General features: G+C 46.1%; 1 protein-coding gene across 3 annotated transcripts in view; it reads left to right on the top strand.

The window, feature by feature from the left end:
* The window catches only part of IDUA (alpha-L-iduronidase), a 353735-nt gene that overhangs the window by 20241 nt on the left and 305710 nt on the right, over positions 1-27784 (top strand). For all 3 annotated transcript variants that reach the window (XM_033916637.1, XM_033916628.1, XM_033916646.1), the window contains exon 2: positions 19478-19618. In XM_033916637.1, coding sequence (XP_033772528.1) covers positions 19478-19618 — 141 coding nt within the window. The remainder of the gene's footprint in view (positions 1-19477; positions 19619-27784) is intronic.

The raw sequence follows: 27784 nt of genomic DNA, 5'->3' as shown, positions 1-27784 counted from the left end.
CGGCTGAAGAAACCGGAACTCACAGCGGCCATGGCAATGACTGATTGACCGGGTTAGCAGCAGGGCAGGAATGTGGAAAGCTTGTTCCTGCCCGCTGCACCTCTGGACCACCAGGAATCAGCAAAGCAGGTATGACAGACAGGGCGGGGTGCAGAACGAGGGAAGGGGGCTGGGTGCAGAGCCTGACAGGGGAGGTGGGGGTGGAGGGAGAGGACTGGGTGCAGAGCCTGACAGGGGATAGAGGGAAGGGAGCTGGGTGCATTGCCTGGCAGGGAGAGGGCTGGATGCAGATCCTGTCAGGGGATGGAGGTAAGAGGGATGGGTGAAGAGCCTGAAAGGGGAGGGAGGGGGGCTGGGTGCAGATCCGGGCAGGGCACTTGAATATTAAGTCACCCAACATATTTGAGTCAACCACTTTTCCTCCTTTTTGGGGGGGGGGGGAATGGGGATCTCGACATATTTGGATTGCCTTATATTCGAGTATATATGGTATGTATCGCTTTTACCAACTTCCCTTTTGGATCCAGTGTAGTTTTCTCAATGTTTTTAATATTTTGTGTTTGTTTTCCTTTAAATTTATATTTTGTAAAACTTTTATGCAAACCATTTAGATTTTACAATAGGCAGTATATCAAAATAAAATAAACTTGAAACTTTCTTACTATTCAGTCCTCAGTTTCCATCTTTTCACTGTTGTCTACCTACAGCTTGCCATCTCTTTCCCTCACCCCTTCCAGTATCTCACTAACTCTATCCTATTCCCCCTATCCAACATGTGCCCTTTTATTTTTATCTCTGTGAAGGAGTCTATAGACTTCTTCCTCTGGTGGCCAATTCCCTAAAAGCTCAGAGTCCCCTTGAGTCAACCTCTCCCTCTGGTGCAAATCCCTTGCCTACTACTACTATTTAACACTTCTACAGCACTGAAGAGTGTACGCAGCACTGTACATTTTGACATTAGACAATCCCTTCTCAGAAGAGCTTACAATTTAACTTGGAAGGAGAGACATGACATAGAGGATTGGGGATGCAGAACCCAAGGTGAGAAGAGTTAGGAGTTGAAAGTAGTCTCAAATAGGTGAGCTTTTAACTTGGATTTGAACACTGCCAGAAACAGAGCCCTATATAGGGATTCAGGTACAGCGGAACCTTGGTTTGAGAGCATAATTCGTTCCAGAAGCATGCTCTCAATCCAAAGCGCTCTTATATCAAAGCAAATTTCCCCATAGGAAATAATGGAAACTCGAATGATTCGTTCCACATCCCAAAAACTTTATACTAAACTGTACTGTATAAAGTAAAATTATTCATCTCCTTCTTACCGCCTTCTTTTTCCATGCTGCTTCTGCTTCTAAGATGGACACGCAGGAGGCACTGATGAGATGGGCACACAGAATGCACTGATAGGCACAATGAAGGCACTGATGAGATGGCACAAATAGCCTGCACTTTACTTTTGAACAGAATCGTGACTGGTGTGAGGCAGGAGAGGAGAGGATGAGGGTTATTGTGTAGGACAACTTAATCATTGCTATCTGTTGGCTCAGTGCAATCTGTTTCTTTCTGTGTGACTTTAACAAGGAACCTATCCAGTGATAGTTGCTTCTGCCTCCTTTTGAGGATTTCTCGGAAATGTGAAAATAGCCTTATTTGGGTGGTGCTTTTCTACAAAATTTTGCACTTTTTCCCACATTTTAAACATTTCCCTAATCTCATTTGAAGTGAGAGATTCCTCCGTCTTGTTCTCCTCCTCCTCAGATGAGATCTCCTCCATTACCTCTTGTTGTTGCGCACAATGCAGATCCATCAGTTCATTGGTGGTCAGCTCCTAGCCATGTTCCTCCACCAGCTCCTGGATGCCATTCTCATTCATCTCCAGTCCCATGGTCATCCCCAAGGACACAATTTCATTGACAAGTGGAGGCTCATGTTCTTGACCAAACCCTTCCAAGCCATAGTCAAGAATGCAATCAGACCAGAGTTTTCTCCAAATAGAATTAAGGGTTCTCTTGGTGACCCCATCCCAAGCTTTATCGACGATCTTGAGGCAGTTAACAGTGTGGAAATGATTTTTCCAAAACTCTCAGAGGGTAAGATTTGTTCCATCAGTAACCTCAAAGCATCGCTGAAAAAGTGCTTTGGTGTAAAGCTTTTTAAAGTTTGAAATGACCTGCTGGTCCATGGGCTGGATTAGTGGAGTTGTGTTTGTTGGAAGGAACTTGACCTTAATGAACTGGAATTCCTCCAGTAAGTCATCCTCTAGGCCTGGAGGATGAGCAGGAGCATTATCCATAATTAGCAAGACTTTGAGTGGCAGATTCTTTTCTAAAAGGTATTTCTTCACTGCAGGACCAAAGACCTCGTTGACCCACTCAACGAACAAGATACGAGTGACCCAAGCCCTGCTGTTGGACCTCCACAGAATGTTTAACAGGCTTTTCTGCACCTTGCATTTCTTGAAGGCTCGTGGATTCTCGGAATGATATACAAGCGGGGGCTTGAGTTTGAGATCCCTCCTTGCATTAGCAAAGAACAAGAGGGTGAGACAGTCTTTCATGGGCTTGTGACCGGGCATTGAATTCTCTTCTGCTGTAATGTAGGTCCTCCTAGGCATCTTTTTCCAAAAAAGCCCCATTTCATCGCAGTTAAAAACTTGCTGCGGCAGGTAACACTTGGAAGCTATGAGCTCCTGGAACTCAGCAGCGAACGTCTCAGCTGCCTGAGCATCCGAACTTGCAGCCTCTCCGTGCCTCACAACACTATGGATGCCACTTCTCCTCTTAAAGTTCTCAAACTATCCCCTGCTTGCCTTGAAACCTTCTTCATTGTCTGTTGACGTACCTGGCAGTTTACTTACAAGGTCGGTGTGCAATGCCTTTGCCTTCTCACAGATAATCCATGGTGCTCTCGGTCACAGTATCACCTGCGAGTTGCTTCTCATTTATCCATAGGAGAAGCAACTTTTCTAAATCTTCCAGAACTCGTGGCCATTGCTTTGATACTCTCTTGAATCTACCACCCCTCAACCTCAAATTATGTCCTCTAGTTTTACCATTTTCCTTTCTCTGGAAAAGATTTTATTCTACATTATACCCTTCAATTATTTGAACATCTGAATCATATCTCCCCTGTCCCTCCTTTCCTCAGGAATTCCAGTCACTCCTCATACGTCTTCTGGTGCAAGCCTCCTATCATTTTCGTCGCCCTCCTCTGGACCACTTCAAGTCTTCTTATGTCGTTCGCCAGATACGGTCTCCAAAACTGAACACAATACTCCAAGTGGGGCCTCACCAATGACCTGTACAGGGGCATCAACACCTTCTTCCTTCTACTGGCTATGCCTCTCTTTATACAGCCCAACATCCTTCTGGCAGCAGCCACCGCCTTGTCACACTGTTTTTTCGCCTTTAGATCTTCAGACACTATCACCCCAAGGTTCCTCTCCCCGTCTGTGCATATCAGCTTCTTACCTCCCAACATATACGGTTCCTTCTGATTATTAATCCCCAAATGCATTACTCTGCATTTCTTTACATTGAATTTTAGTTGCTAGGCATTAGACCATTCCTCTAACTTTTGACGATCCTTTTTCATATTTTCCACTCCCTCTTCGGTATCTACTCTGTTACAAATCTTGCACCTCCCCATGGCTGCCAGCTCTGCTCCGGAACAAGTAAGTGACATCGGAGGGGGGTAGACTAGCAGACACAGGAAGGTGCAGGAAGATCCTGTGATGGCTGCATTTAAATTTACTGCCACTGCTGCTGGTATAGGAAATCAGCAATGGTAGTGGCAGAGTTGGGCAGGAGGTCTGTGTGAGGACTGTGTACCCCCCATAGAGCTTGCACCTAGGGTGGACCGCCCACCACTCTCCCTTGGTATGCCACTATGTCCATGTTTTGGTTATGAATAGAAAGCCGGCTTGTAATTCATCGAGCAGATCTTTTATGATTTCAGTTTTGTTAACCGCTGATCTTATGTTAACATTCTACATGGGATTGAGGTGTGTATGACATCATTAGTGTAAGTGGTTGAGATTCCTATTAGGTTATCTGGGATTGGTTTAGTGATTGTGGCATGGTTTTCGGTGTCTGGGAAGGCGGGGATGTGAAGTCCAACCAGCATTGGGATTACCTAATGCATGTGGTAAGCACAGTTTATCATATGGTGACTCCATGATGGGACTGTGTGTTCTGAGGGATTATCTGATCTACTATTGAGAGGGGTTGAGTAGGCTTTGATTTGTCTGGTGCTAATCAGTAGGCAGAGAATTGTTAAGAGATACCAACTCATTTTGGTTAGTTCACTGTAGAAGGTAGATTGGCTGGGTGTTGTAGATGTATTTGAGTGAACTCACATTCAGAGATTAGTACCCTATAGCATGTAAGTTTGGTTAGGCACTGTAATTGTATCTAAGCTGACTCACATTCAGAGGTTTCTTCACTATAGCCTGTAGGTCAGGGGTGTTAAAATCGCATTAAGGGGCCGAAATCCAAAACACAGGCTAAGTTGCAGGCCAGATCCCGCCCCAGACCCCACCCCCATAGTAGTACTAATTGTAACACAATGTTTTCCATTCATTTTTCATATATACACACACACAATATAATCATATTAACACATAATGGTTAACCACAAAATTAAATTACACAAAGTACACTATGCTTCTCAACATTCATTCCTACCAGAATACAGATAACCCCTCTGCAAATACGGGACCACAAACTAAAAGTATTAATATATAAAAAAGAAACCCTAAGATTCAAGATTCCGCATGCAGTACAACCCTCAGAGAAAAAGAAACAAATGTATTTCTTCCTAAGCAGTGCAAAATATAGAGAGCAGATTAAAATTCTCAAAATTGACACAATTCAAACACTAAAATGAAAATAAAATCATTCCCCCTACCTTTGTTCCCTCCCTCCATGCTGTGCCTCCCTCCGGCGGGTGTCTTACCTTCTGGCCATTTTATGTAACCCGCGGTCCGATGCCCCCGGTATTATTTTGTGGCCAGCTCCCCGGTGTTATCTTGGACAGCGGCTCCTCATGCATTCTGTGCCTGAATTGGAAGCCTCCTCTCTGATGTCACAACGTCAAGAGGGAATGCTTCTGGATGAGGCACAGGACTCATGAGGAGTTGCTACATGCGGCTTCGTGCACACTGTGACTGTGAGGAGGAGGGAGCCGGCCACAAGATAACACCAGGGGCATCAGACCACGGGCCGCATAAAACGGCCAAGCAGGCCTTGAGTTTGACACTTGTACTGTAGATAGTTGCTATAATTGCATCTGAATGAGTGCTATAAATGACATCAGCGTTAGAGGGTGGAGCGATTCTCCCATGCCAATCCCAACTCTCTCTGCTCCTCTGATGCTTTTTAGGTTACTGCAGTCATTTGGGGGTTTCAGCGGGCAGCTCCTGGTGGAGGCGGGGCTGCCTCAACATCCTTCCTGCTTCCCAGTGCTCTAGAACAGTGTTCTTCAAACTTTTGACACCTATGGACTAGTGGAAATCAAATAATTATTTTGTGGACCGGCACTGGTCTGCGGACCGGCAGTTGAAGAACACTGGGCTAATTCATGCCCATCTCTACCCAATCTCCGCCCCAGCCCCCGCCCACATAATAGTACTAATTATAACACCATTTTTTCCATTCATTTTTCATATATATATATATACACACACACACACACACACAATATAATCGTATTAACAACACATAATGGTTAACCACAAAATTAAAATACACAAAGCACACTGTAAGCTTTTCAACATTCATTCCTACCAGAAAACAGATAACCCCATGCAAATGCAGGACCAAAAACTAAAAGTACTAATATTTACAAACAAACCCTAAGATGCAAGACTCTGCAGAGGAAAAGAAACAAATGCATTTCTCCCTGAACAGGCAGCAGATGCAAATCAATTACTAAAAAAAATTAAAGCATTTCCCCTACCATTGTTGTCTCTCTCCCTCCATATGCCATGCCTTCTGTCCTGCCCCTCCCCCCCCCCGATATTATCTATGGGCCAGTCCACTGTGCGATCAACGCAGCGTCTTCGGGCCAGATCCCTGAATGCTGCATTGCACAAAGCTGTGGGCAGTAGCTCCTTGCGCGCGTCCCTATGCCTCATCTGGAAGACTTCTGGTTCAGGCCGCGTCTAGGAGTCTTTTCCTACGGCATTGTACACTACAGCATTCAGGGAGCTGGCCCAAAGATGCCACGTTGATTGCACCGTGGACCGGCAGCAAGAACTCTGTCTTCTGCCCGATGGACCGGCACCAGTCCAGGGACCAACGGTTGAAGAACACTGCTCTAGAAGAATGTTACTACGGGTGCCGCAAGTGGCATCAGCGACGGAGGTGGGGGGAACAATTTTCCCATGCTGGCTCTTACTCTTTCTGCTCTTCCAATGGTTTTTGGGTTGCTGGAGGCTTCAACAGGCAGCTTCTGGTAGATGAGTGGCTACCCCAACTTTCTGTCCGCTTCCCAATGACCTGGAAGATGGTCGTTGTGGGCTCTGTGAGTGACATCAGCCTCTGGGGGAGTGGATTGATTCTCCCACAACAATGCTGACTCCACTAATCTGATGCTTTTTGGGTGGCTGTACTTGTTTGGGGGCTTCAAAGGGCAGCTCCTAGTGGATGTCTGATTTGGAAGATCCAATCTGATGGTAGTCACTTTGATTTTGTTTTTCATTTCATTTAATAATCGCTTATAAAAATTAGCATTCCTGATAACTGGATTTGGCCTGCCTAATGCAGTATACTTGCTATCATTAAAAACAAAAAAACTTCATTTTGCAGTCAGTAAGCTCCAGATCTTAGTGACTAAGGATCCCACTGTGACATTTTTCTACAAAGGGTGGTTCTATACATTTATCCAAAATTTCAGAGTAAAGTTGGATCGGAATTCCACTTTAATGAGTTAGTTACCTTTGCTAACATTTTTCTCTGGACTGCACATTCATGATGATGAGTGTGCCTTTCACACTTTGGATTACAAAAGAGCCTTAGCCTTCTATATGAAATGGACTAAAGCTTTTAAAAGTGCAATTATGCTTTTTGTTTCTTTGGAGTGCAATAAATCTGGGATTGCTGTTGCAAAATGCATATTATCAAATTGGCCAGCAGCTTGCATCTCCTTCATTTACAGCCAGGCAAGCTTGAACTTAGAGGGAGATGGGTTACCATATTTGTGAAGCCAAAAATGAGGACATATGGCCCCACCCCTTGTTCTGTCCCTAATCCCCGCCCCTTGCCTAGGCAGTTGCCTGCTGTGTGCAGTCAGGGTCTGTAGCAAGCTATAATTGCATTCCGTGTGACTTGCCCTCCATGGCGCCATCATCCTTTCTTGTGCTGCACTCATGATATATCAGACTTTCAGTTGTGAGTCTATGAAATACAGAGTGGAGTGGACCAACCCTTGAGTTGATAACCATGTGGAAATATTAAACAGTTCTCCAGCTGTAACACATCTGTAACATAAGAATTGCCACTGCTGGGTCAGACCAGTGGTCCATCGTGCCCAGTAGTCTGCTCATGCGACAGCCCTTAGATCAAAGCCCGTGCCCTATTTGAGTCTAGTCTTACTCGCATATGTTCTTTTTCCAGTAGGAACTTATCCAATCTTGTCTTGAATCCCTTAAACATTGAGGGCAATGCAAAACACCAACCAAACACCAAAACGGCAGACTCTGTGGGCTTTATTTCAAAGCCTAGTCAGGGAAACTATCTCTCTTTCCTGACCATAGTCAGGTTCAGTACCTCTCCCGCCCAACTTTTTTAAAACATTCAGCAAATGGTCACATATAGCAAACAGCCCCAGAGGTCTCAGTAACACATGCAAAGCACAAGTTACAGATTGTCAAGCTCCCCCCCCCCAAAAAAAAAAAAAAGAAAAAGCATCCATTCCATTGGAAATTATTTCTTGAGGACCTGGCAGCCAATCCATAGCCTTTTCTTTTTCTCTTTCCCAGGAAACAGGCAATAGGGAGGAACGTCCTGATGCATCCTCCTTTCGGTTGCCCCTAATCATAGAACCAGTGGCGTACCAAGGTGGGGGGGGGGGGCGGTCCACCCCGGGTGCTGCCTTAGGGGGGGTGCACAGCTGGCCCGGTCCCAATCGTGCTCTCTCCCTCCTTACTGCCGCCCTCCTTCGTGGCGCTTTCACACACACCCTTACCTTTGTGGCGATTTCACCCCCCCCCCCCCAGGCCCGGTCCGGTCCGACAAACCTCCCTGCCCTGTGCTGGTGATGTCTAAACTGTCTTCTTATGGCAGCCACAGTGTTGTAGTTACATATGGCTGCCGTAAAGGTCATCTCTGACGCAACCGGAAGTGCATCAGAAACGACCTTTACGGCAGCCATATGCAACTACAACACTCTGGCTGGCATAAGAAGGCAGTTTAGACATCGCCGGCCACAGGGCAGGAAGGTTTGTCGGCTCTGGCCTGTTGGGGGGGAAGAGGTGAAAGTGCCACGAAGGTAAGGTTGGGGGGTGAAAGCACCACGAAGGTAAGGGGCAGGGAGGGAGGAAAGGTGGGGTGGAGAGGAAAAGACACTGAAGGGAAATGGGTAAAACAAAGGGGGAGAAGGACGCTGAAAGCACATGGGGAAGACAGATGAGGAGAAGGACGCTGAAAGCACATGGGGAAGACAGATGGGGAGAAGGACGCTGAAAGCACATGGAGAAGACAGAGGGGGAGAAGGACGCTGAAAGCACATGGGGAAGACGGGGAGAAGGACGCTGAAAGCACATGGGGAAGACAGAGGGGGAGAAGGATGCTGAAAGCACATGGGGAAGACAGACAGGGAGAAGGACGCTGAAAGAACACGGGGAAGACAGAGGGGGAGAAGGATGCTGAAAGCACATGGGGAAGACAGAGGGGGAGAAGGATGCTGAAAGCACATGGGGAAGACAGATGGGGGAGAAGGACGCTGAAGGGAAATGGGGAAGACAGAGGGGGAGAAGGACGCTGAAAGCAAATGGGGAAGACAGAGGGGGGAGAAGGATGCTGAAAGCACATGGGGAAGATAGACGGGGAGAAGGACGCTGAAGGGAAATGGGGAAGAGAGAGGGGGAGAAGGATGCTGAAAGCACATGGGGAAGACAGAGGGGGGAGAAGGATGCTGAAAGCACATGGGGAAGACAGAGGGGGGAGAAGGATGCTGAAAGCACATGGGGAAGACAGAGGGTGAGAAGGACGCTGAAAGCACATGGGGAAGACAGAGGGGGAGAAGACGATGAAGGGAAATGGGGAAGACAGAGGGTGAGAAGGACGCTGAAAGCACATGGGGAAGACAGACGGGGAGAAGGACACTGAAGGGAAATGGGGACGACAGGGGGAGAAGGACGTTGAAATCACATGGGGAAGACAGAGGGGGAGAAGACGCTGAAGGGAAAGGGGGATGACAGAGTGGGGAGAAGACGCTGAAGAGAAATGGGGAACTGAGAGTGGGGAGAAGATGCTGGAAGAGAAGAAGACAGAGATGCCAGACTATGGTGGGGAGAGGAGGGAAGAAGATGGTGCCAGACCAATTTGGAAGGGGGGAGAAAGGGAGAGGCACAGTAACAGAGCAAATGGAAGATGCAGAGAGAAGAGAGACAGTGGATGGAAGGAATTGAATGAGAAGATGAGGAAAGCAGAAACCAGACAACAAAGGTAGAAAAAAAAATTTTATTTCTTTTTCTTTTTGCTTCAGGATAAAGTAGTATATTAGTTGTGTTGATAAAAATTTATATACAAAGTCCTGCCAGCTGAACATCTTTTTCTCCAGTTCAGCAGCCAGAACTTTGATTTATAAGGAAGGAATAAGCTAAATATTGCAGTATTGAGGCTTGTATGGATGCTGCGGGGACGGTGATGGGGCGGTGAAGGAAATGGCGGTGACAGAGTGGTGAAGGGGATGGTGCAGTGACGGGGACAGATTTTTTCCCCGTGTCATTCTCTACTGCTCACATCAAAAGCTTCCCTCTGACTCAGCTTCCTGTTTCTGCTTTTGACTGAGCACCGCGTTGCCAATCTGAAGTTCTGTTGATGCCGGGGGTAGAAGGAGGCCCGTTGCAGATCTTAAGTGTCATCATAGGGGGGGGAACATTGCCGATCTTGTTGCGAAAATCGGAAAGGTGAGGAAGGGAGAAAGATGGGCCTGTGGTGGATGGAGAGATTGAGAGAAGGGGCAGATGATGGAAGTGAGGAGAAAGGGGAGAGAGAAGAGGGCAGATGATGGAATTGGGGATAAGGGGCAGATGATGGAAGTGGAAAGAAGGGGGAGGGAGTAGGGGCAGATGATGGAAGTGAGGAGAGAGAAGAGGGCAAATGATAGAAGTGGGGGAAAGAGAGAGAAGGGGCACATGTTGGAAGTGGGGGGAAAGAGAGAGAAGGGGCAGATGATGGAAGTGGAGAGAAGTGGGAGAGAGAAGAGGGCAGATGATGGAAGTGGGGAGAAGGGGAAGATGATGTAAGTGGAGACAGAGAAGAGGGAGATGATGGAAGTGGGGAGAAGGGAGAGCAAATGCTGAATGGAAGTGGAGAAAGAGAACACATACTGGATTGAAGGAGTGATAAAGAAAAAGGACATATGCTGGATGGGGGAAGAAGATAGAGTTAGTGAGATAGTGAAGGGGTGAAGGAAAGTGGTGGCATGCTGTGAGTAGACAAAGTAAAAAGAGGGAAACTGAGGACTGCATAGTAAGAAAGAATTTAATTTAGACAGAGGCAGAAAATAAAAAAGGAAGACCAGAGAAGGGAAGAGAGAGAGAAATGCCTGAGAATGGGGATGGAGACAGAGATATCAGATCTGAGCGGAGGAAATGAGAAGAGAGAGATGCTAAATACCACAGGGGGGAGGGAAAGAGAGATGAAAGGAGAAAGATGCCAGACCATGAGGGAACAGAGGGAAGATGATGGATGCCAGACCAAAGGGAGGGGGTCTAGAGGAGAGATGGCAGGGGGAGACAGAAAGTTTCTGGAAGGGACAGACAGTGGATGGAATGGGCAGATGCTGGACTGAAGAGACAGGGCAGATGCTGGAAGGAAAAGAGTGAGAAGAAGATAAAAGCAGAAACCAGAGACAACAAAAGGTAGAAAAAAAAATCATTTTATTTCTATTTTGTCATTAGAATATATCAGATTTGAAATATATATCCTGCTAGAGATATAACTGGGGACTGCAAAGCCCAGGCAGTGCTTCTTTGGCTTCTTTTTTTTTAATTCTTTATTTAATTTTTTTAATTTGACATAATAAACAGTCAATTCAAAGAAATATTCCAATACCAGTCTCAGCAATTGTTAACAAGATAATCAAAAAGATAAATTTAAATGAAAAAAAAAGCAAAACAATAATACAATACCAGTGGCGTACCTAGGGTATGTGGCACCCGGGGCCCATCATTTTTTGACACCCCCCCCCCCCATGTAAAATTTTTTTTTTTTTTTTTTTTGCAATAACCATGAAATGGAATAAATGGTCAGAATAGAAACAGGCAGTGAAAATTTTCTTTTATTGAACCTCATATATGTAACCATTATTCCAAACATAACATAACATAAATTATGTCTAAATTGTCATGACATTAGAAGTACATATGGAGTAGTTGCAGGTGATGCTTGGGACAGTTCTGATTGTGTTAGTTCGGTTTTATGTGTTTTTTGAATAGAAGGGTTTTTATTTATTTTTTGAAAGTTTTGTAGTCTGCGGTCGAAGTCAATAGGTTGTAGAGTTGGAGGTCGAGAGTTGCAGCTCGAATGGCTAGGAGGTTGTTGAACAGTTTTTGGTTGGAGGGTGTGTGAATGGTGCGTGAGTTCTCCTATGTCTAGTTGAAGTGGATTTAATTAGTCGATTGTTCCAATAGGCTGGGCTGTCTCCGTTTATTGCTTTAAATAGTAGGCAGGAAAATTGGAAGTGGTTAGTAGGGATAGTGGAGCATATCTGGAGACTGAGTAAGAAGGTTAAAACAACAAACTTAAAAGCAACTTAGAATTCTCTTCCATTTTTGTTCCCATTATAAAAAAACACTGATAAGTTCTCAGGAAAAAAATACATTAAAATAAGAAGTGAAAACAAAGGCCCCTACAGATGAGAACATAACATAAGAATAGCCTAACTGGGTCACACCAATGGTCCATCATGCCCAGTAGCCCATTCTCATGGTAGCCAATAGTGCTGCCCGATTCAGAGAAAAATATTTCATTCGATTCGATTCACCCTGTTGAATCGATTTTTCGATTCGATTCATTGTTAATGACACCGCTTTTTAAGTTTAAACAAGTACAACAATAAATTTCACAACAACAATAAATTTCACAAAGTACTTAAAAAAAAAAATCACATTTTTCCATTAAAGCAGTTCTGGAGACATTTGCTTGAACAGTCTTTTTTCCCAGTCCATAAGCAAGCAATATGAAAAAGATTTCCTTAATTATCTACTCAAACATTTTTGCTATTTACTTTCATTGTACCTAGACTATTATTCAGTAGAAAAAATTTAGTTTGTTCAATCAAGCAGAACATTCACTCATAGAAGTCCAATGTCCACACAGGATTTGATTGAACAAACCAAATTTTTTCTACTGAATAATAGTTTAGGTATACTGAATAGCAAAAATGTTAAAGCCACACAGAAAAGCAGTAAAAGTCAATAGGTTCTCCAAGTGGGAACAACCTGATGTCTCAGCACTTGAGGAAAAGACCACGTAATAATGTTTATAAGATAAATCATATAAATGATTATACTGAAGCAGGGTGTCCTCAGCGTGAAAGGTAAGCGAGAGGAGAGAATTCTCCAGCGCTTTACACAATAAGGCACAGGTTAATCACCCTCTGCCTGCAGTGCATACCATCATAGGACACCTCAGGTGTGCTCAAATTAATCAATGTGATAAATTAAACAGTGATAAACAATTGGTCAATCACAAGAGTGTAAGATCAAACAGGTTGTTCCCACTCAGAGAACCTATTGACTTTACTGCTTTTCTGTGTGAGTAGCCTACAGAACTGATTCTCACCTTCCATCCCCAGCCCCCAAGACTTACCAGACCCCCCCTGCCGATGTATTTACTTACTGCCTGAACTGGATATTAAATCGTGGGGAAGAGAGGAGAAATGCGGGGAAAGAGCTAGCCAAAACTAGTATTTGTTGCTGCTGAGTGCCGAGGTCTGCTGCACGAGGTCCGCTCGCTCGCTGCTTGACTCTCCCACTCCTTTCGTTTCTTCCGATGTAATTTACTGTTTCGCAAAACCGGAAGTTACATTAGATGGGAAGAGTCTGGCGGCGTGAAATAGTCCGAACTCGTCGATTCACCTGATTCGAATTGGTGAACCGATTCGAATCGTGAATCGGGCAGCACTAGTAGCCAATCCAGGTCACTAGTACTTGGTGAAAACCCAAAGAGTAGCAACATTCCATGCTACCAATCCAGGGCAAGCAGACGCTTCCCCCATGTCTTAATAACAGACAACGGACTTTTCCTCCAGGAATTTGTCCAAACCTTTCTTAAAACCAGCTACGCTATCTACTTTTAACATAACTTCTGGCCACTTCATTTTTAAGCTTAGATCTTTCCATCCAAACAGAGACCTTGCTAGATGTCAAATACAGCACAAGGTAACTTCACACGGACTTAAATGTGCAGGAAATGAATCTCCTCATACACCCACCATATAGTGCAAAAATGTGCAAAGGTCTGTTTTTTTTTCTTTCGATCACTACATAGCCTAATGCCACACAAGCAGCGCTGTTACAAACATATTCTGAAGGTCAATGCTAAGGTTGACAAAGTTTCCTTCCTTGGACCAGAAGGAGATACTGACAAACCACTGGAAGAGATTCTAAAACAACTACCCAGAAATAACACCCAAAGACCCACTCAGTGTGTGAACCAGTTGAGTGGAGTGGACTAACTGGGGGTGGAAATGGGCCCAGAGTTTGCTCAGCAGAATTTCCCAGACTACCTCTTCCTCTCAACACACTGGCATGCTACCACCACCACCAACACTAGGAACACCTCACCGAGTATGCCAGCAATGCTTATAAACTTTATAAAACACATTATTATATTTTCTTATAAAGCATATATTTTAACTGAACTCAGCCTTGCCATTCACAAAAATAGAAAAGTTCCCATTTCAAGCTGTCTCATGTACACTTTTCAAATCTAACATATTGTAATCACAAAACAGAAAATAAAATTATTTTTTCTACCTTTTGTTCTCTGGTCAATATTCAAATCTTGTTGGTCCCAGGCTCTTGTTGTCTTGCTTGCCAGGGTCTCCTTTCTCCGTGCTAACCATCCGTCTCCCATCTCTGTCCTCCCCTTCCGTTTCCCTTCCCTCTCCCGGAGATCTGGCATCTTTCCTTTTTTTTGTCTCCATCCACAGATTCACCTTTTCTCAACTCCCCACCACCCCAGGATCCACCATCTCTCCCTTTCTGTTCCCAACTATCCTCCTATCCAGTATCTCTATTCCCCCTCCACACCATCCCCTGTTTCCAAGTTCTCTCCCTTTCTGTTCCTTCCCTCCCTAAATCCCATTATGCACCATCTCTCTCCCACTCCTCTGTTTTTAGACCCATTATTTCTAACCCCCAAAGTCTGGCAAATGCACGTATCTTTGAACCCCCCCTTCCCTCTCTCCCTCTGTGTACTTTTACACCAGGACCCCCCTCCCCCGAAGGTCTGTCCCCCCTCCGAAGGACTACACCCCACCCCTGAAGGCCTGCACCCCCCCGAAGGACTTTACCTCCCACCCGAAGGTCTGTCCTACTCCCCGAAGGCCTACACCCCACCCCTGAAGGCCTGCACCCCCCCGAAGGACTTTACCTCCCAACCGAAGGTCTGTCCCCCTCTGAAGGCCTAAACCCCACCCCTGAAGGCCTGCACCCATCCCGAAGGCCTGCACCCACCTTGAATGCCTGCACCCCCCCCGAAGGCCTACACCCCCCTGAAGGCCTGCACCCCACTGGAGGCCTGCACCCCCCCCCCCCGAAGGTCTGTACCTCCTGAAGGCCTGCACCCCCTGAAGGCCTGCACCCCCCCTGAAGGCCTGCACCCCCCCGAAGGTCTGTACCTCCTGAAGGCCTGCACACCCCCCCCCGAAGGACTTTACCTCCCACCCGAAGGTCTGTCCCCCTCTGAAGGCCTAAATCCCACCCCTGAAGGCCTGCACCACCCCGAAGGTCTGTACCTCCTGAAGGCCTGCACCCCCCTGAAGGCCTGCACCCCCCCTGAAGGCCTGCACCCTCCCACCCGAAGATCTGTCCCCCCCTGAAAGCCTACACCCCCCCCCGAAGGTCTTTACCTCCTACCCAAAGGTCTGTCCCCCCCATTAAGGCCTACACCTCCCTCTTAAGGCCTATACCCCACCCCTTAAGGCCTACACCCCCCATCTAGTACTGTCTAATGCAATTAGGTACGGGTCAGGAGGCCAGAGGGGAAGCAGGACATTGCAGCAATTCCCAACTGACCCTCCCCCCTCGCCCTCTAAAGCAGGAGCCGGCTAGCAAGAGGAAGTTGCCGATCCTGCTTTAGGGGGGTAGGGTCAGTTGATGATTCGGGAGGCCGATTTTGGGGTTTTTAAAAAATTGATTTGGGCAGAAAAAAAAAATAACAATAAAACCACCACCAAGCAGCCCAGCGATACTCACCCTCAGTTCCTGCCTTAATTGCAGTGTCCCACGCGGCTCGGGCTCCCTTTCTTGCTTCCACCCAGCCGGAAACTGGAAGTTGCTGACCAAGCTCCGACGGCGACGGGGGGTGTGGCCTTGGGGGAATGGAAGTTAAGAGAGAGGGCTCAGGCAGGATCACTTCGGGGACTCGCGGAAGCCTTGGAGTCGGGCCATAGCAGGGAAGTTCCCGGGCCATGACTCCAAGGCTCGAGCACCCCTAATGAGCTGGCACCCGGGGCGGACCGCCCCCCCCCCCCCCCCGTCCCCCTCTAGGTACGCCACTGTACAATACAATAAGAAAAGTTTTCCTTTACAACTCTAAATATACTGGATTGAAAAATTAGACCTCAATAAGGGGGGAGAAAGCTACATTCGCTGAATTTTCAATCAAACATTACTAAGAAAATACAAATGGTGTTGAGTGGGGGCAAGAACCTAATTAAACTAAGCAGGTTGTAGCAACAATTCTCTCAAGAATATTAAGTTTTCTCTTTCGCAGAAATAAATTTTATCAACTGCTGAGGTTCAAAATAAACATGTCTATTCCCTTGATAGACCATCACACATTTACAAGGGTATCTGAGTACGAACGTAGCACCCAGCTGTAAGACCCTCGGTCTCAAAATGAGAAACTGTTTTCTTCTCTTTTGGGTCATCCTTGACACATCAGGATACATTCTCACAGTTTTTGTCATAAATGATATGTCCTTAAACTTGAAAAACAACTTAAGCATCCATTCTCTGTCAGAGTCTATAGCAAACTGTACTAGCACCATCGCAGTTGCCGGTAACTCATTATCCGACCTCTCAAGGAAATTTGTCAGGTCCAAACTATCAGCAGACAACTTCTGCTGGCCTGGTTCCTGAACAGGTGATCTAGTTGGTAAATAATATATTTTAGTGAGAGGTGGATAGGAGGTTTCGGGAACTTACCAAATCTCTTTCAGGTATTTCTTAAACATATCTTGTGGAGAAATAAGTGATAGTTTTGGAAAATTTATAATCCGAAGATTACATCTTCTGATCATGTTTTCCAGCATTTCAACCTTAAAATTAAGATTTCCACTGTCCCTAACCCACACCGAGGCCTGGGACTCCACAGATTTTATTCTGGTCTCATGACCATCCACTTTTGTTTCCACACGATAGTCTATTTTTTAGTTCCAAATTTTCAGAAACAACAGTAGTATATCATGTAGTAAGTTGCTGCATTTGAGATCCTAAAGAGAGTTGTAAAGTAGTTCAGACCCCAGACCCTCTGTTACAGATAATTTACCTAAAGCCTCAGCTGGAGATATATTCAGTTTCAGGAAATCCTGAGGAATTTGCCGTTCCAATTTCTCCGAGTGCATAGATGTCTGGTTTGGCTTCCCTTCTCCACTTGCCGAGACGTCTCCCGAACTCGGTTGTGCTGGAGAGGGAACACCCTTTGACGCTCCAACCTCCATCTGCTGGTCTAACGCCCCCGGGCGACTCGGAGGACTCCGCTCCTCCAGAGACAACGATGTTGCTTCGAGGGAGAGAACTGACGCTTCAGCCGGCGTGTCTCTCCCAGCCGAAGAAAACTCCAGATGACTCGTTCCAGCCCCACGCTGCAGGAAAACATCCATCGGGCCCGCAGCTGTTACCAAAGATTCCTCCGGGAAAACCCGGAGCTTAGACTTGCGTTTTACCATCATAAAGGTGAGAACTAACAGCTCCAACGCCTCCATGAGTGCTTAACGCCAGCTACTCGCAGCCATCTTGCTAAGCCACCCCCCCCCCCCCGCTTCTTTAGCTTCTAACTGGCTTAGGGCTCTCTTGGACCAGGGGGCAGTTGCCCTAGTTGCACTCCCCTAACACTATTCCTGTCATGTGTGACTGCAGTATTCTGTTAGCATGATATTTCTGTGTAGCATTCTATAATAATTTGGCTTGTTCAGTTTTCTTGATAGTAGAGGGGATATATGTGAAGGGGAGGGGAGACAGGGGTTTTGTTGGTCCTTGCTCTGTATATTTATATTTATAAAATGACAATTGTACAGAATATTGTTTCTTTTTATACTTTAATAAAATATGTTCAATATAAAATCATAACTGAGACTTGTGCGGATGGGATCAGATGGTTTGCGGGGACTGAGCTTGCGGAGATGGGGCAGAAATGTGTTTTTTAAATTTCAGTCTTAGTAGTTTGCCGGTCTACAAAATAATTATTTTATTTCTGCCGGTCCACGGCTGTAAAAAGGTGTTTTCTGTGTTCTGTGTGTTCGAAAGACATGGTTTTCTGTTAGGATTGACAGTGTAGGATTGATCTGTATTAGTCACTTCAGAGGGGGCAGGATTGAGAGCGGCAGAACTTCGAGCAATGCAGGCAAGTGGAAAAGTCCCACGGCATCTCTCTTTGCTTTTACCGTCCAGTTTAGCTTTACCGGCACAGCCGAAGGCAGGGCTGATGGCAGCTAAGAGAGCTGCCTGGATCGTGGAGCCCCCTTGCCATCCCCTAATGCCGGCCCTGAGAATAGGGAGGGTGATTCTGGACCTGACGGCCCCCCCGACCATTTCGGCGCTGTAGGGAGGGAAGGAGGGAGGTAGGCTTTTAGCGCGGGAAGGGAAGTGATCACCGATCCCTTGTCCCCTCGCACAGCTTCAGGATGCTGTCCCTGAAAACGGGACATCTCGGCGTCCCGAAGCGGTGGGTCGGGACAACGGGTCGTTCGGTCACCTTAAGTAAGAAGGGCGGCAGTAAGGAGGGAGGGAGGGAGCAGGGTAGGGACCGGGCCGGCTGTGCACCCCCCCTAAGGCTGCACCTGGGGTGGATCTCCCCCCCCCTCCCCTTGGTATGCCACTGCCCCGCTGGGATGATTTTTTTTTTCAATAGTGCTGCCGCTGCTGCCTCCCAAAATGGCAAAACCTGGACTATAGATTTGAAAAGCCACCTGGACACCCAACGCAATCCTTAAAAAGAGGATATGTCCAGGGAACCCAAACATCTGGTAACCCTATGTACAGTACAGCTCACAGTTTCTAAGCCATAGTCACATCAATAACCCAGATGTGCAAAGCTGCAGCAGTTCATATGTATCTGACAATCTGTCCTGTGGAATATGTTTGAGATTTAGAATCTAAAATTTTTCTCATAGGGCCCATTTTTATGATTTCCATGTTGCCTGTTCGTAAAAAGTGACAAAACTGAAAAAGGCATATTCCCAATAAAAACATATTTGTTGTCTGCCATTGGTAGTCTCAGTTCTTCACTTTTTATGTTAAAAAGGCAACCTGTAGCCAGGGATTCTCCCTTGTAAGGATTTGCTATCCTACTTGATTTTAGAAAAATCAATGTTACCTGTAATCTCTGTGGACAGCAAGGTACCCCTATTTGTCCCATTTGACCTGTCTGTCTGTTCTATGTAGATTGTAAGCTCTTGTGAACAGGGACCGTCTATTACATATTTAATGTACAGTGCTGCTGAGCACTGACATGCATAAGTGCTAGTATTTTAGAACCTATTTATGTTCACCCATGTGTATGTCCCCAACAAATATGTGTTGAGTGAATTGTACATATCAGTTCTAGAATATTGCTAAGTACTGACATGCATAAATGCTAGTATTCTGGAACCTATTTATATTCACCTGTGTTTATGACCGATATATATGTATTGAGTATCTTGTGCCTAGCACTGGCATGCGTAAGTGCTAGTATTCTAGAACTTAAATGTACGATTGGCACTTGATGGGTGCCAATTTATAAAATAAGGGGAAGTTGTATTTTGAGTTCTATAAGAATTTAATTTTCTTAATAAGTTTTGCTTACATTTTTCCTAGCCCTCCTTTACCACACAACAGATCAGATGTATTTGAGTCCAGCAAAGACCTGCAACTTAATCTTGCATATGTTTCTTCAGTACCCCAAAGTGGCATTGAACAAATCAGAATTCACTGGTTACTGGATCTCATTACAATCAAGTAAGTCGATATTTTTATGACTATTGGAATTCACACATTTTATATATTTTCATTTGTTAAACAATTAAAAACATGTATAAAATTGCCTAGCTCCTGTAAATTCAAAGAATGGACATATTGAACAATAAGTTCAAACAAAATATTTAGAGGTGATTTAACATCAATAGCACATTATTTGCCCCTTTATGCACATTAAATAACACTAACATATTACAGTACTGCAACATGTGTTAATATAAGTCACTGCAGGTAGATAATGAGATGCAAAGCAAATGCATACAAAACACTTAATTATTATGAATTTATTCATTCAATTTTCTATACCATTCTCCCAGGGGAGCTCAGAATGGTTTACATAAATTTATCCAGGTACTCAAGCATTTTTCCTGGTCTGTCCTGGTGGGCTCACAATCTGTCTAATGTACCTGGGGCAATGGTGGGATTAAATGACTTGCCCAGGGTTACAAGGTTTGAACCCACAACCTCAGGGTGCTGAGGCTGTAGCTTTAACCACTGCGCCAAACACTTGCAGTGAATATTGCAAGCTATATTATTCCTGGAAAATAATGGCAGCTAAAAGATGATGTTCCTTTTCTTTCCTGGGAGCATTGGGCTTAAAGGGGCCAACACATTTAAATGGATCCCATTCCCTCCCCACCATAAAACACTCTGCCCAAACACAATCTCCATTCCTGAAAACCCACCCCAAACACAACTCTCCTCCCAGAGTCTCCTCACCTTGAAAACCCCTGTGAAGACTCCTACCATCCAATAGCACCCCCACCCCACCAGGCCTACCGTTCCTAATTCCTGGTATTGAGGGGTCTTCAGTGAATGGGTAGTGTTCCGGGGGCCATATTCTTTTTACATGTTCTGCCCCTTTCAGATACTCCTTCCCCTTGGAAGCACTGGTCTGTGGGTTAGTGATCTAAAGCTCCTGGGCATAGTCGTCAGAACGTTGGGGGGGGCATAGGGTCTGTGGTCTCCCTGCAGCACGACCTCTTCAGCTCCAGACTCCCTCACACCTGCCCACCCCCATCCACGGGTAGTTGTTATTTTAAATGTTCCGGCAGCCATAGCGCAGTGTTCACGAGATGAATCTTCTGCAGCCTGCCTGCCCTGGAAGTCTTCATTCAGCAGCGACTTCCTGTTCCCACCTAAGCAGGGTGCTGCTGAATGAAGGGTTCCAGGGTAAGCCACAGCAGAAGGCTCATATCGTGGACGCTGTGTCACGGCTGCCGGAACATTTCAAATAACAGCAACCCAGGGGAGCAGGTGTGGGGGAGTCCAGAGCTGTAGAGGTCGTGCCGCAGGGTCCCGCTGGGAGGGAGGGAGGAAGGAAGGAAAGAGGAACATACGCTATATGCCATGGGCTGGGGATAGGGGGTTGGGAAGATGGGGAGGACAGATGCATGGGCTGGGGTGAGTGGGAAGACAGGGAAGAACAGATATTGCATGGGCTGGGAGGGGGCTGGGAAGGACAGATGCTACATGGGCTAGGGGGGCAGGGAAGGGCAGATGTTGCACAGGCTGGGAGGGGGTTGGGAAAGACAGGTGCTGCATGGGCTGAGATGGAGTTGGGAATTACAGATGCTGCACAGGCTGTGGGATTGGAAAGGACAGATGCTGCATGAATGGAGTGCTGGGAAGGGAGGGAAAGAGAGATGCTGCCAGTGGGGGAAGGAAGAGAAAAAGAAAATTGTTGTACATGGAATGAGAGGGAAAGGGAGATGGTATACATGAGGAAAGGAAGAAAGAGGGAGAATTGTTGGACATGATAGTGGTGGAGAGGAGGGAAGGAGAAATTTTGCACTGGGAGAGAAGACAGATGACTCAAAGAAGGGAGAGATGTCAGATTCTGGAGAATGGTGATGGAAGGAGAGAGAGAGAGTTGTCAGACCACTGGAAGGGGAAAGAGAGATACCAGAACAGAGAAAAGAAGGAGAGGAGAAAGAGAATACCATACTGTGGGAAGGAGAGGAGAGAGATGTTAGACCATGGGAAGAGGGAGGGAAAGAGAGCGAGATTGCCAGACTATATGAGGGGGTAAGGGGAAAAACAGATGTCAGATGGGAGAGAGGAAGGAGAGGATGCGGAGGAAGGGAGGAGAAGGGGAGAGAGAGGGAGGAGAGGGTGCACAGGGAGGGGGGAAAGGGAGGAGAGAGGGAAGAAATGGTGCACAGCAATGGGTGTGGCAGGGAAGAGAGATAGAAGAAATGCTTCTTATAGGATAGATGGGAATAGGGGAGAAGAAAGAGAGAGAAGATGGTACACATGGATAGATGGGAAGGGAAGACATGGAAAAGTAGATTTTGAGAAGAAAGCAGAAAAATGTAAGAAAGTTGAATGTTTAAAAGTTAATACCAAAGATGAACGTAGTCTAACAAAAAAAACAGGGATAATATGCTTTTATAGAACGTCAGTAAAGTCTAATTATGATAGAAACAAACTGACTATAATGAACACCAATTCCAAGAGAGTGAAATTACTTTGAAGTACGCTCAGAGAAGTGAAACTCTGAAGAGAGAGACAACCCCCTCTTGGGACAAGAGTTTACCATCACTCTCTTGGAATTGGTGTTCATTATAGTCAGTTTGTTTCTATCATCATCATCATCATCAAAGATGAATGTAGGGCAGAAAGTGAAGAATGTAGAGCAAAAAGTTGAATGTTTAAAAGTTAATGCCAAAGATGAATATAGTTTCCTCAGAAAACCAGGGATCACAATGAAATAGGAAGTCAGAAAAGTAGCTCAATATGTACGAACAGCCTGACTCCAAATATAGAATACTGTCTACAGAGTGGTCAAATCATATATACTCTGCTCAGAGATATGAAACTCAAAAAAGGAAGGCTAAAAGCCACCTTTGTGAAAAGAGTTCACCTTCCAGTTATTGCGATATTTATAACAGATCACTCTCTGAGACTGGATGGAAACTTTGTATCTAATAGTACAATAAATAATTTCAACTATTTCAATAGGCTTTGCTTTTGAAATTCTTCAATTGATTCAAATATTCATAGTATGCATGGATACATTGTCAAACTTAGGTGCATGTAATAAAAGCACTTAACTTGTAGACCAATTAAGGGAGTCCCAAAGTGGCCCCGTTTCGGTATCTGCTTCAGGAGACCTGACAGAGAATTTCAAAAGTGCTTCACCGAGATAGAACGTGAACTCGCAGGCCTTGAGCATGCGCAGATGCTCAAGGCCCAGCAGAAGAGGAGGCTGATCTTCGAGCACCGGCACCAACGCACAGGACATGCCGGTGCCCAGATGACGGTAAGAAGCGGTGGGGGGGGTGCCCAATCGCGGTGGGGGGTGCCGGATCATGGTGGGGGGGGGTGCTGGATCGTGGGGGGGAGGGTGCCGGATCGCAGGGGGTGCTCGTAAATCGAGCCACCGATTTTGCAAATGTTTTGCTTGTCTTGCAAAACACTTGCAAACCGGTGCACTCGTAAACCCGAGGTACCACTGTAGTTGAAATTATTTATTGGACTATTAGATACAAAGTTTCCATCTAGTCTCAGAGAGTGATCTGTTATAAATATCGCAATGACTGGAAGGTGAACTCTTTTCACAAAGGTGGCTTTTAGCCTTCCTTTTTTGAGTTTCATATCTCTGAGCGGAGTATATATGATTTGACCACTCTCTGTAGACAGTATTCTATATTTGGAGTCAGGCTATTCGTACACAAAGATGAATGTAGGGCAGAAAGTGAAGATTGTAGAGAAAAAAGTGAAGAAGGAGTGAAAAACAGCAAATGAATAAGAGCCCTGGAAACACAAGAGCACAGACATAAGGAAGTGCAACCAGAGACTGGGAAAAGATGATTACCGTATTTTTCGTTCCATAAGACGCACTTTTTCCCCAAAAAAAATTTGGTGGAAATAAGGGTGCGTCTTATGGAGCGAATACCGAAATCACCCCCCCACCCCCCAGTTTCCTTTTTTTAATGTTGGTGCTCTCCCTTGCTGGACACGGCTGCCTCTCTAGCAGCATAGCAGCGTGCAAGGTTGCCTGCCTGGTCGGCTGACGTGGCTGCCTCCACTTCCCTTCTGTAGTGGCAGAGCGGTGCACAAGGCTGCCTGCCAAGTCCCGCGCTGCTTCCGTTCTTGTAGGAAGTGGCGTGGGACCATGCAGGCAGCCTTGTGCGCCGCTCTGCTGCTACAGAAGGGAAGAGGAGGCAGCCGCATCAGCCGACCAGGCAGGCAGCCTTGCGCACCGCTCTGCTGCTGGAGAGACAGCTGGAGGCAGCGAGTTCTGCTTCCCACACAATCCCCAGGGGCCGGGCACGAGCAGCCGACAACGGATCTGGAAGTCGCTGGCAGTGCATTACTGAAGACAGCAAGCAGCTACAGAAATAGCAGCAGCGGCAGCTGGTTCCGGCCTCCCATTTTCCTCCCTCCTATCCCCCATGGTAGCACTGGGCAGCACATCTGGGCCTCAGCTGCCTCCACCGCCACTCCTCTGACTCCCTTCACGTTTGGGCGGGACATGGAGGAACAGGCCCATCAAGCTGCGCCATAGGAACTAAAGGTGCGGAGGAGAGGTTGGAGGGGGGCCCTGCCTGCCTGCCTTGGGGTGGAGGGTGGGGATGAGGAGTACAGGAGGAAGTAAATGAAAATCCCAGCATAAGAACCATGGCAACTAGGGGAGGGAAAGAGACAGCAAAGAAATGCTGAAGGAGAAGGGAGCATATGGACAGGGACATGGAATAATGCTGGAAAGGGGAGGAATAAAGATACAGAGATGTGATACTTAATGGAAGGGGAGGAAATGGTACATATGGATAGTGAAGAAGAGAAAAAAGATTATGCACTTTGGGGGGCCCTGCCTGCCTGCTTGCTTGCCTCGGGGTGGGGGGCCCTGCCTGTCACTAGGCCTGCCTGCCCTGTGCCCTGTCCCTGCCTACCACTAGACTATCAGAAGGGGGACAGGGGACAGAGCCTGGTAGGGAGGGGGGACAGGGTGCAGAGCCTGGCAGGGAGAATTTGGTTCAGAATGGGGTTTTTTCTTGTTTTCCTCCTCTAAATCTAGGGTACGTCTTATGGAACAAAAAATACGGTATATTACCAAACAACAAAGGTAGGGAATATGATTTTATTTTCAATGTAGTGATTGAAATATGTCAGTTTTGAGAATTTACATCTGCTATATATATATACGAGTATTTTGCACTGTTCAGGAAGAAATTAATTTCTTTCTATTTCTATGGTATTGTACTGCATGTAGAGCCTGGCATCTTAGGGTTTCATATGTATATATTAGTACTTTTAGTTTGTGGTCCTGTATTTGCATACCATTTATCTGTGTTCTACATGTGTGACCAAGGCCAGGTGTTTTAGTACAAATGAATGTTGAGAAGCATGCAGTGTGCTTTGTGTAGTTTAATTTTCTGGTTAACAATTATGTTGTTAATAAGATTATATTGTCACAGAGTTTCCCATAGTGTCAATTTTATAGATATGAGAGAATGAATTCTGAACAACTGGGACATAATAAAAAATTTAAACAAACTTGGGGTCCATTAGCGGAATTTGTAAAAACTTGGGGTCCATTAGCAGAATTTGTAAAAACTGATTGATCAAGTAAGCCTTTGATTCCTAATTGATATTTACGCACATCCAGGGAGGGTGGGAGGAAGTGGGGGAAATGTACTTTATATCATTATTAGTTTGGACATAAGTTTCTCGGCCGGTTGTGCCGGTGCAGAGATTCCTGTTTGGGAGCCCTCTTGTCCAGCTGGGCAGACCTCGATTGCAGTAGTTGCCATTCAGATAATATGCCTTTTCTGTCTCCTGACACTGCTTCTATATTGGATCCAACTGATACTCTTGCCGGGACTAGTCACCTCGGCGGCCCTGAGAGTCTGGATTTGGGTAATAACCCCTTTCATCCGCCAACTCTTTAAGCATGACTCTGTCCACCTTTTTATTGCTGATGTTATGAAAGAGCTCAAATTGGATTCTCCACCTTCCACATCTCAGAGTTTGGTCATGGGCTTTAGCAGATACTCCTTATAGATTATCATGTCAAAGAAAGGCTCAGAGGACTGGAGACCCATTCTGTATCTTAAGTTGGTCAATCGCTTCTTGTGGATTCCTCATTTCTGCATAGAAACAGTGTGCACAGACATAGTCTCTTCAGGAGAGTTTCTGGCGTCCTTGGATCTAACGGAGGCTTACCTCCATATTCCATTTTAACTGGAGCATTGCAGGTTTCAGCATTTCCATGTTCTGCAACAGCATTTCCAGTTCACAGCTCTGCCCTTTGGGCTCACGACAGCGCCCAGCACCTTCTCCGCTGACAGGGTGTCCAGGTCCATCCTTACTTGGAAGATTGGTTGATCCGGGCTCCGTCTCATCTGGAGTGCGAAAGTGCGTTGGAGACGTTTTTTTTCTCTGCTACAGGCTTTGGGTTAGATTGTCAACTTCAGGAAAAGCCAGTTGACGCCATCCCGGTCCTTGGAATATCTGGGCCTTCTCTTCGACACCCAGCAAGGTCATGTGTTTCTTCCCGAGGCATGCAGACAGAAACTTCCAGAGCTCTTCCTGGACTGTCTGGTTTCCATGGCCTGGCATTATCTGTAGGTACTGGGGTCCATGGCATCCTCCTTAGAGGAGATCCCCTCGGCCAGAGTGCACATGCGCCCTTTGTAGGAGTCCCTCCTCGGTGGTCTCTGCAGCAGCATCCCCTTCAGATGTCGCTCTCCTGGAAGGCACCAGCTCACAGCAATTTGAGCTGGTAGCTTCGGGAGGAGGGGGGCATTCTTCGCCAGGGCAGCTTCTTCAGATCTCAGAGTGGATGTCTTTTATGATGGATACCAGCCTCTTGAGGTACTCACTGCAGGGATTGCTCCATTCAGGAGCAGTGGACTCCTCATCATAAGCATTGGTCGATCATTCATCTGGAGCTCCAGACAATTTGACTGGCGTTACTCACTCTCAAACCCCTTCTGGAATGAAAAGCGGTATGAGTATTCTCCGACAACGCCACGGCAGTGGCATACGTAAATCATCAAGGGGTCACAAGAAGCACTCCCTTGGACCAGGAAGCTCACATGCTATTTCGCTGGGTGGAATCACATCTTCTATCCCTCTCAGCAGCCCATGTGGCTGGAGTCGACAATGTTCAGGCAGACTTCCTCAGCTGACAGGTCCTGGATCCGGAAGAATGGTCCCTCTCACAGATGGACTTGATGGCTTCAGCAGAGAACTTGAAAGTCAGGCGCTTCTTCAATCAAAGAACAGAGCCTAGGACTGGACACCTTGTTTCATCCCTGGCTGGCTCATGAGCTCCTTTGTGTTCCCTCCAGGGCTTCTGGTTGGTTGGGTCATCCGCCAGATAGTGACGCAGCCCAGCCTCATAATTTTAGTAGCTTTGTACTGGTCTCATCGCCTTTGGTATGTGGATCTCATACATTTTCAGCAGGACAGGAAACCCCAACTCCTTCTTCATCACTACCATCAGTCAGTGGCTGGTGCCCATGGAGAACCCATAGTACTGTGGTCTTTCGGTATGGCTCTTGAGTGTTCAGCCTTGATGAAGCATGGTTATTCAGATATAATCATCTTGATACTTTTGCAGTCAAAGAAACTCTCTACTATGGCTTCTTATGCCAAAGCCTGGAAGGCTTTCCAACAGTGGTGTGCTCATGAGCAGGTGGAGCCTGAGAGGGCTCCCATTTCGGTGGTCCTGGCTTTTCTTCAGGTGGGGTCTAAAGGTTTGGCAGTGGCCTCCCTTAAAGTTCAGGTTGCAGGCCTTTCATGTTTCAGAGCATGCTGCTCATCCAGATGTGACCAGGTTTATGAGAGGGGCACTTCGTTTGCAGCCTCCCTTGCATCATCCTTTCAAGTTTCAAGTTTATTAAGTATTTGATTAATCGCTTACTCAAATATCTAAGCAATGAACAAATCTTTCAATTTACAGATAATACAGGGGTTATAAAAGACAGATGGACACTAAACAAAACATATTAAATTAACGACTAACAGAATAAACGGAAAAGGAAAACAAAGGGAAAGGCAGGGTAATGAAATACAATAATAATGATAGAAAGAAGGACGATTATGGTAAAAGACAATAGGAGGGAAATAAAAGAAGTAGCCTTATGAAAATAAGCGAAAATAGGCCTGGGACTCCTAAATATCATAAGCATCTTT

The sequence above is a fragment of the Geotrypetes seraphini genome, chromosome 1 (genome assembly GCF_902459505.1).
Source record: "Geotrypetes seraphini chromosome 1, aGeoSer1.1, whole genome shotgun sequence".
NCBI lineage: Eukaryota > Metazoa > Chordata > Amphibia > Gymnophiona > Dermophiidae > Geotrypetes > Geotrypetes seraphini.
This window is presented reverse-complemented; position numbering and strand designations above follow the sequence as displayed.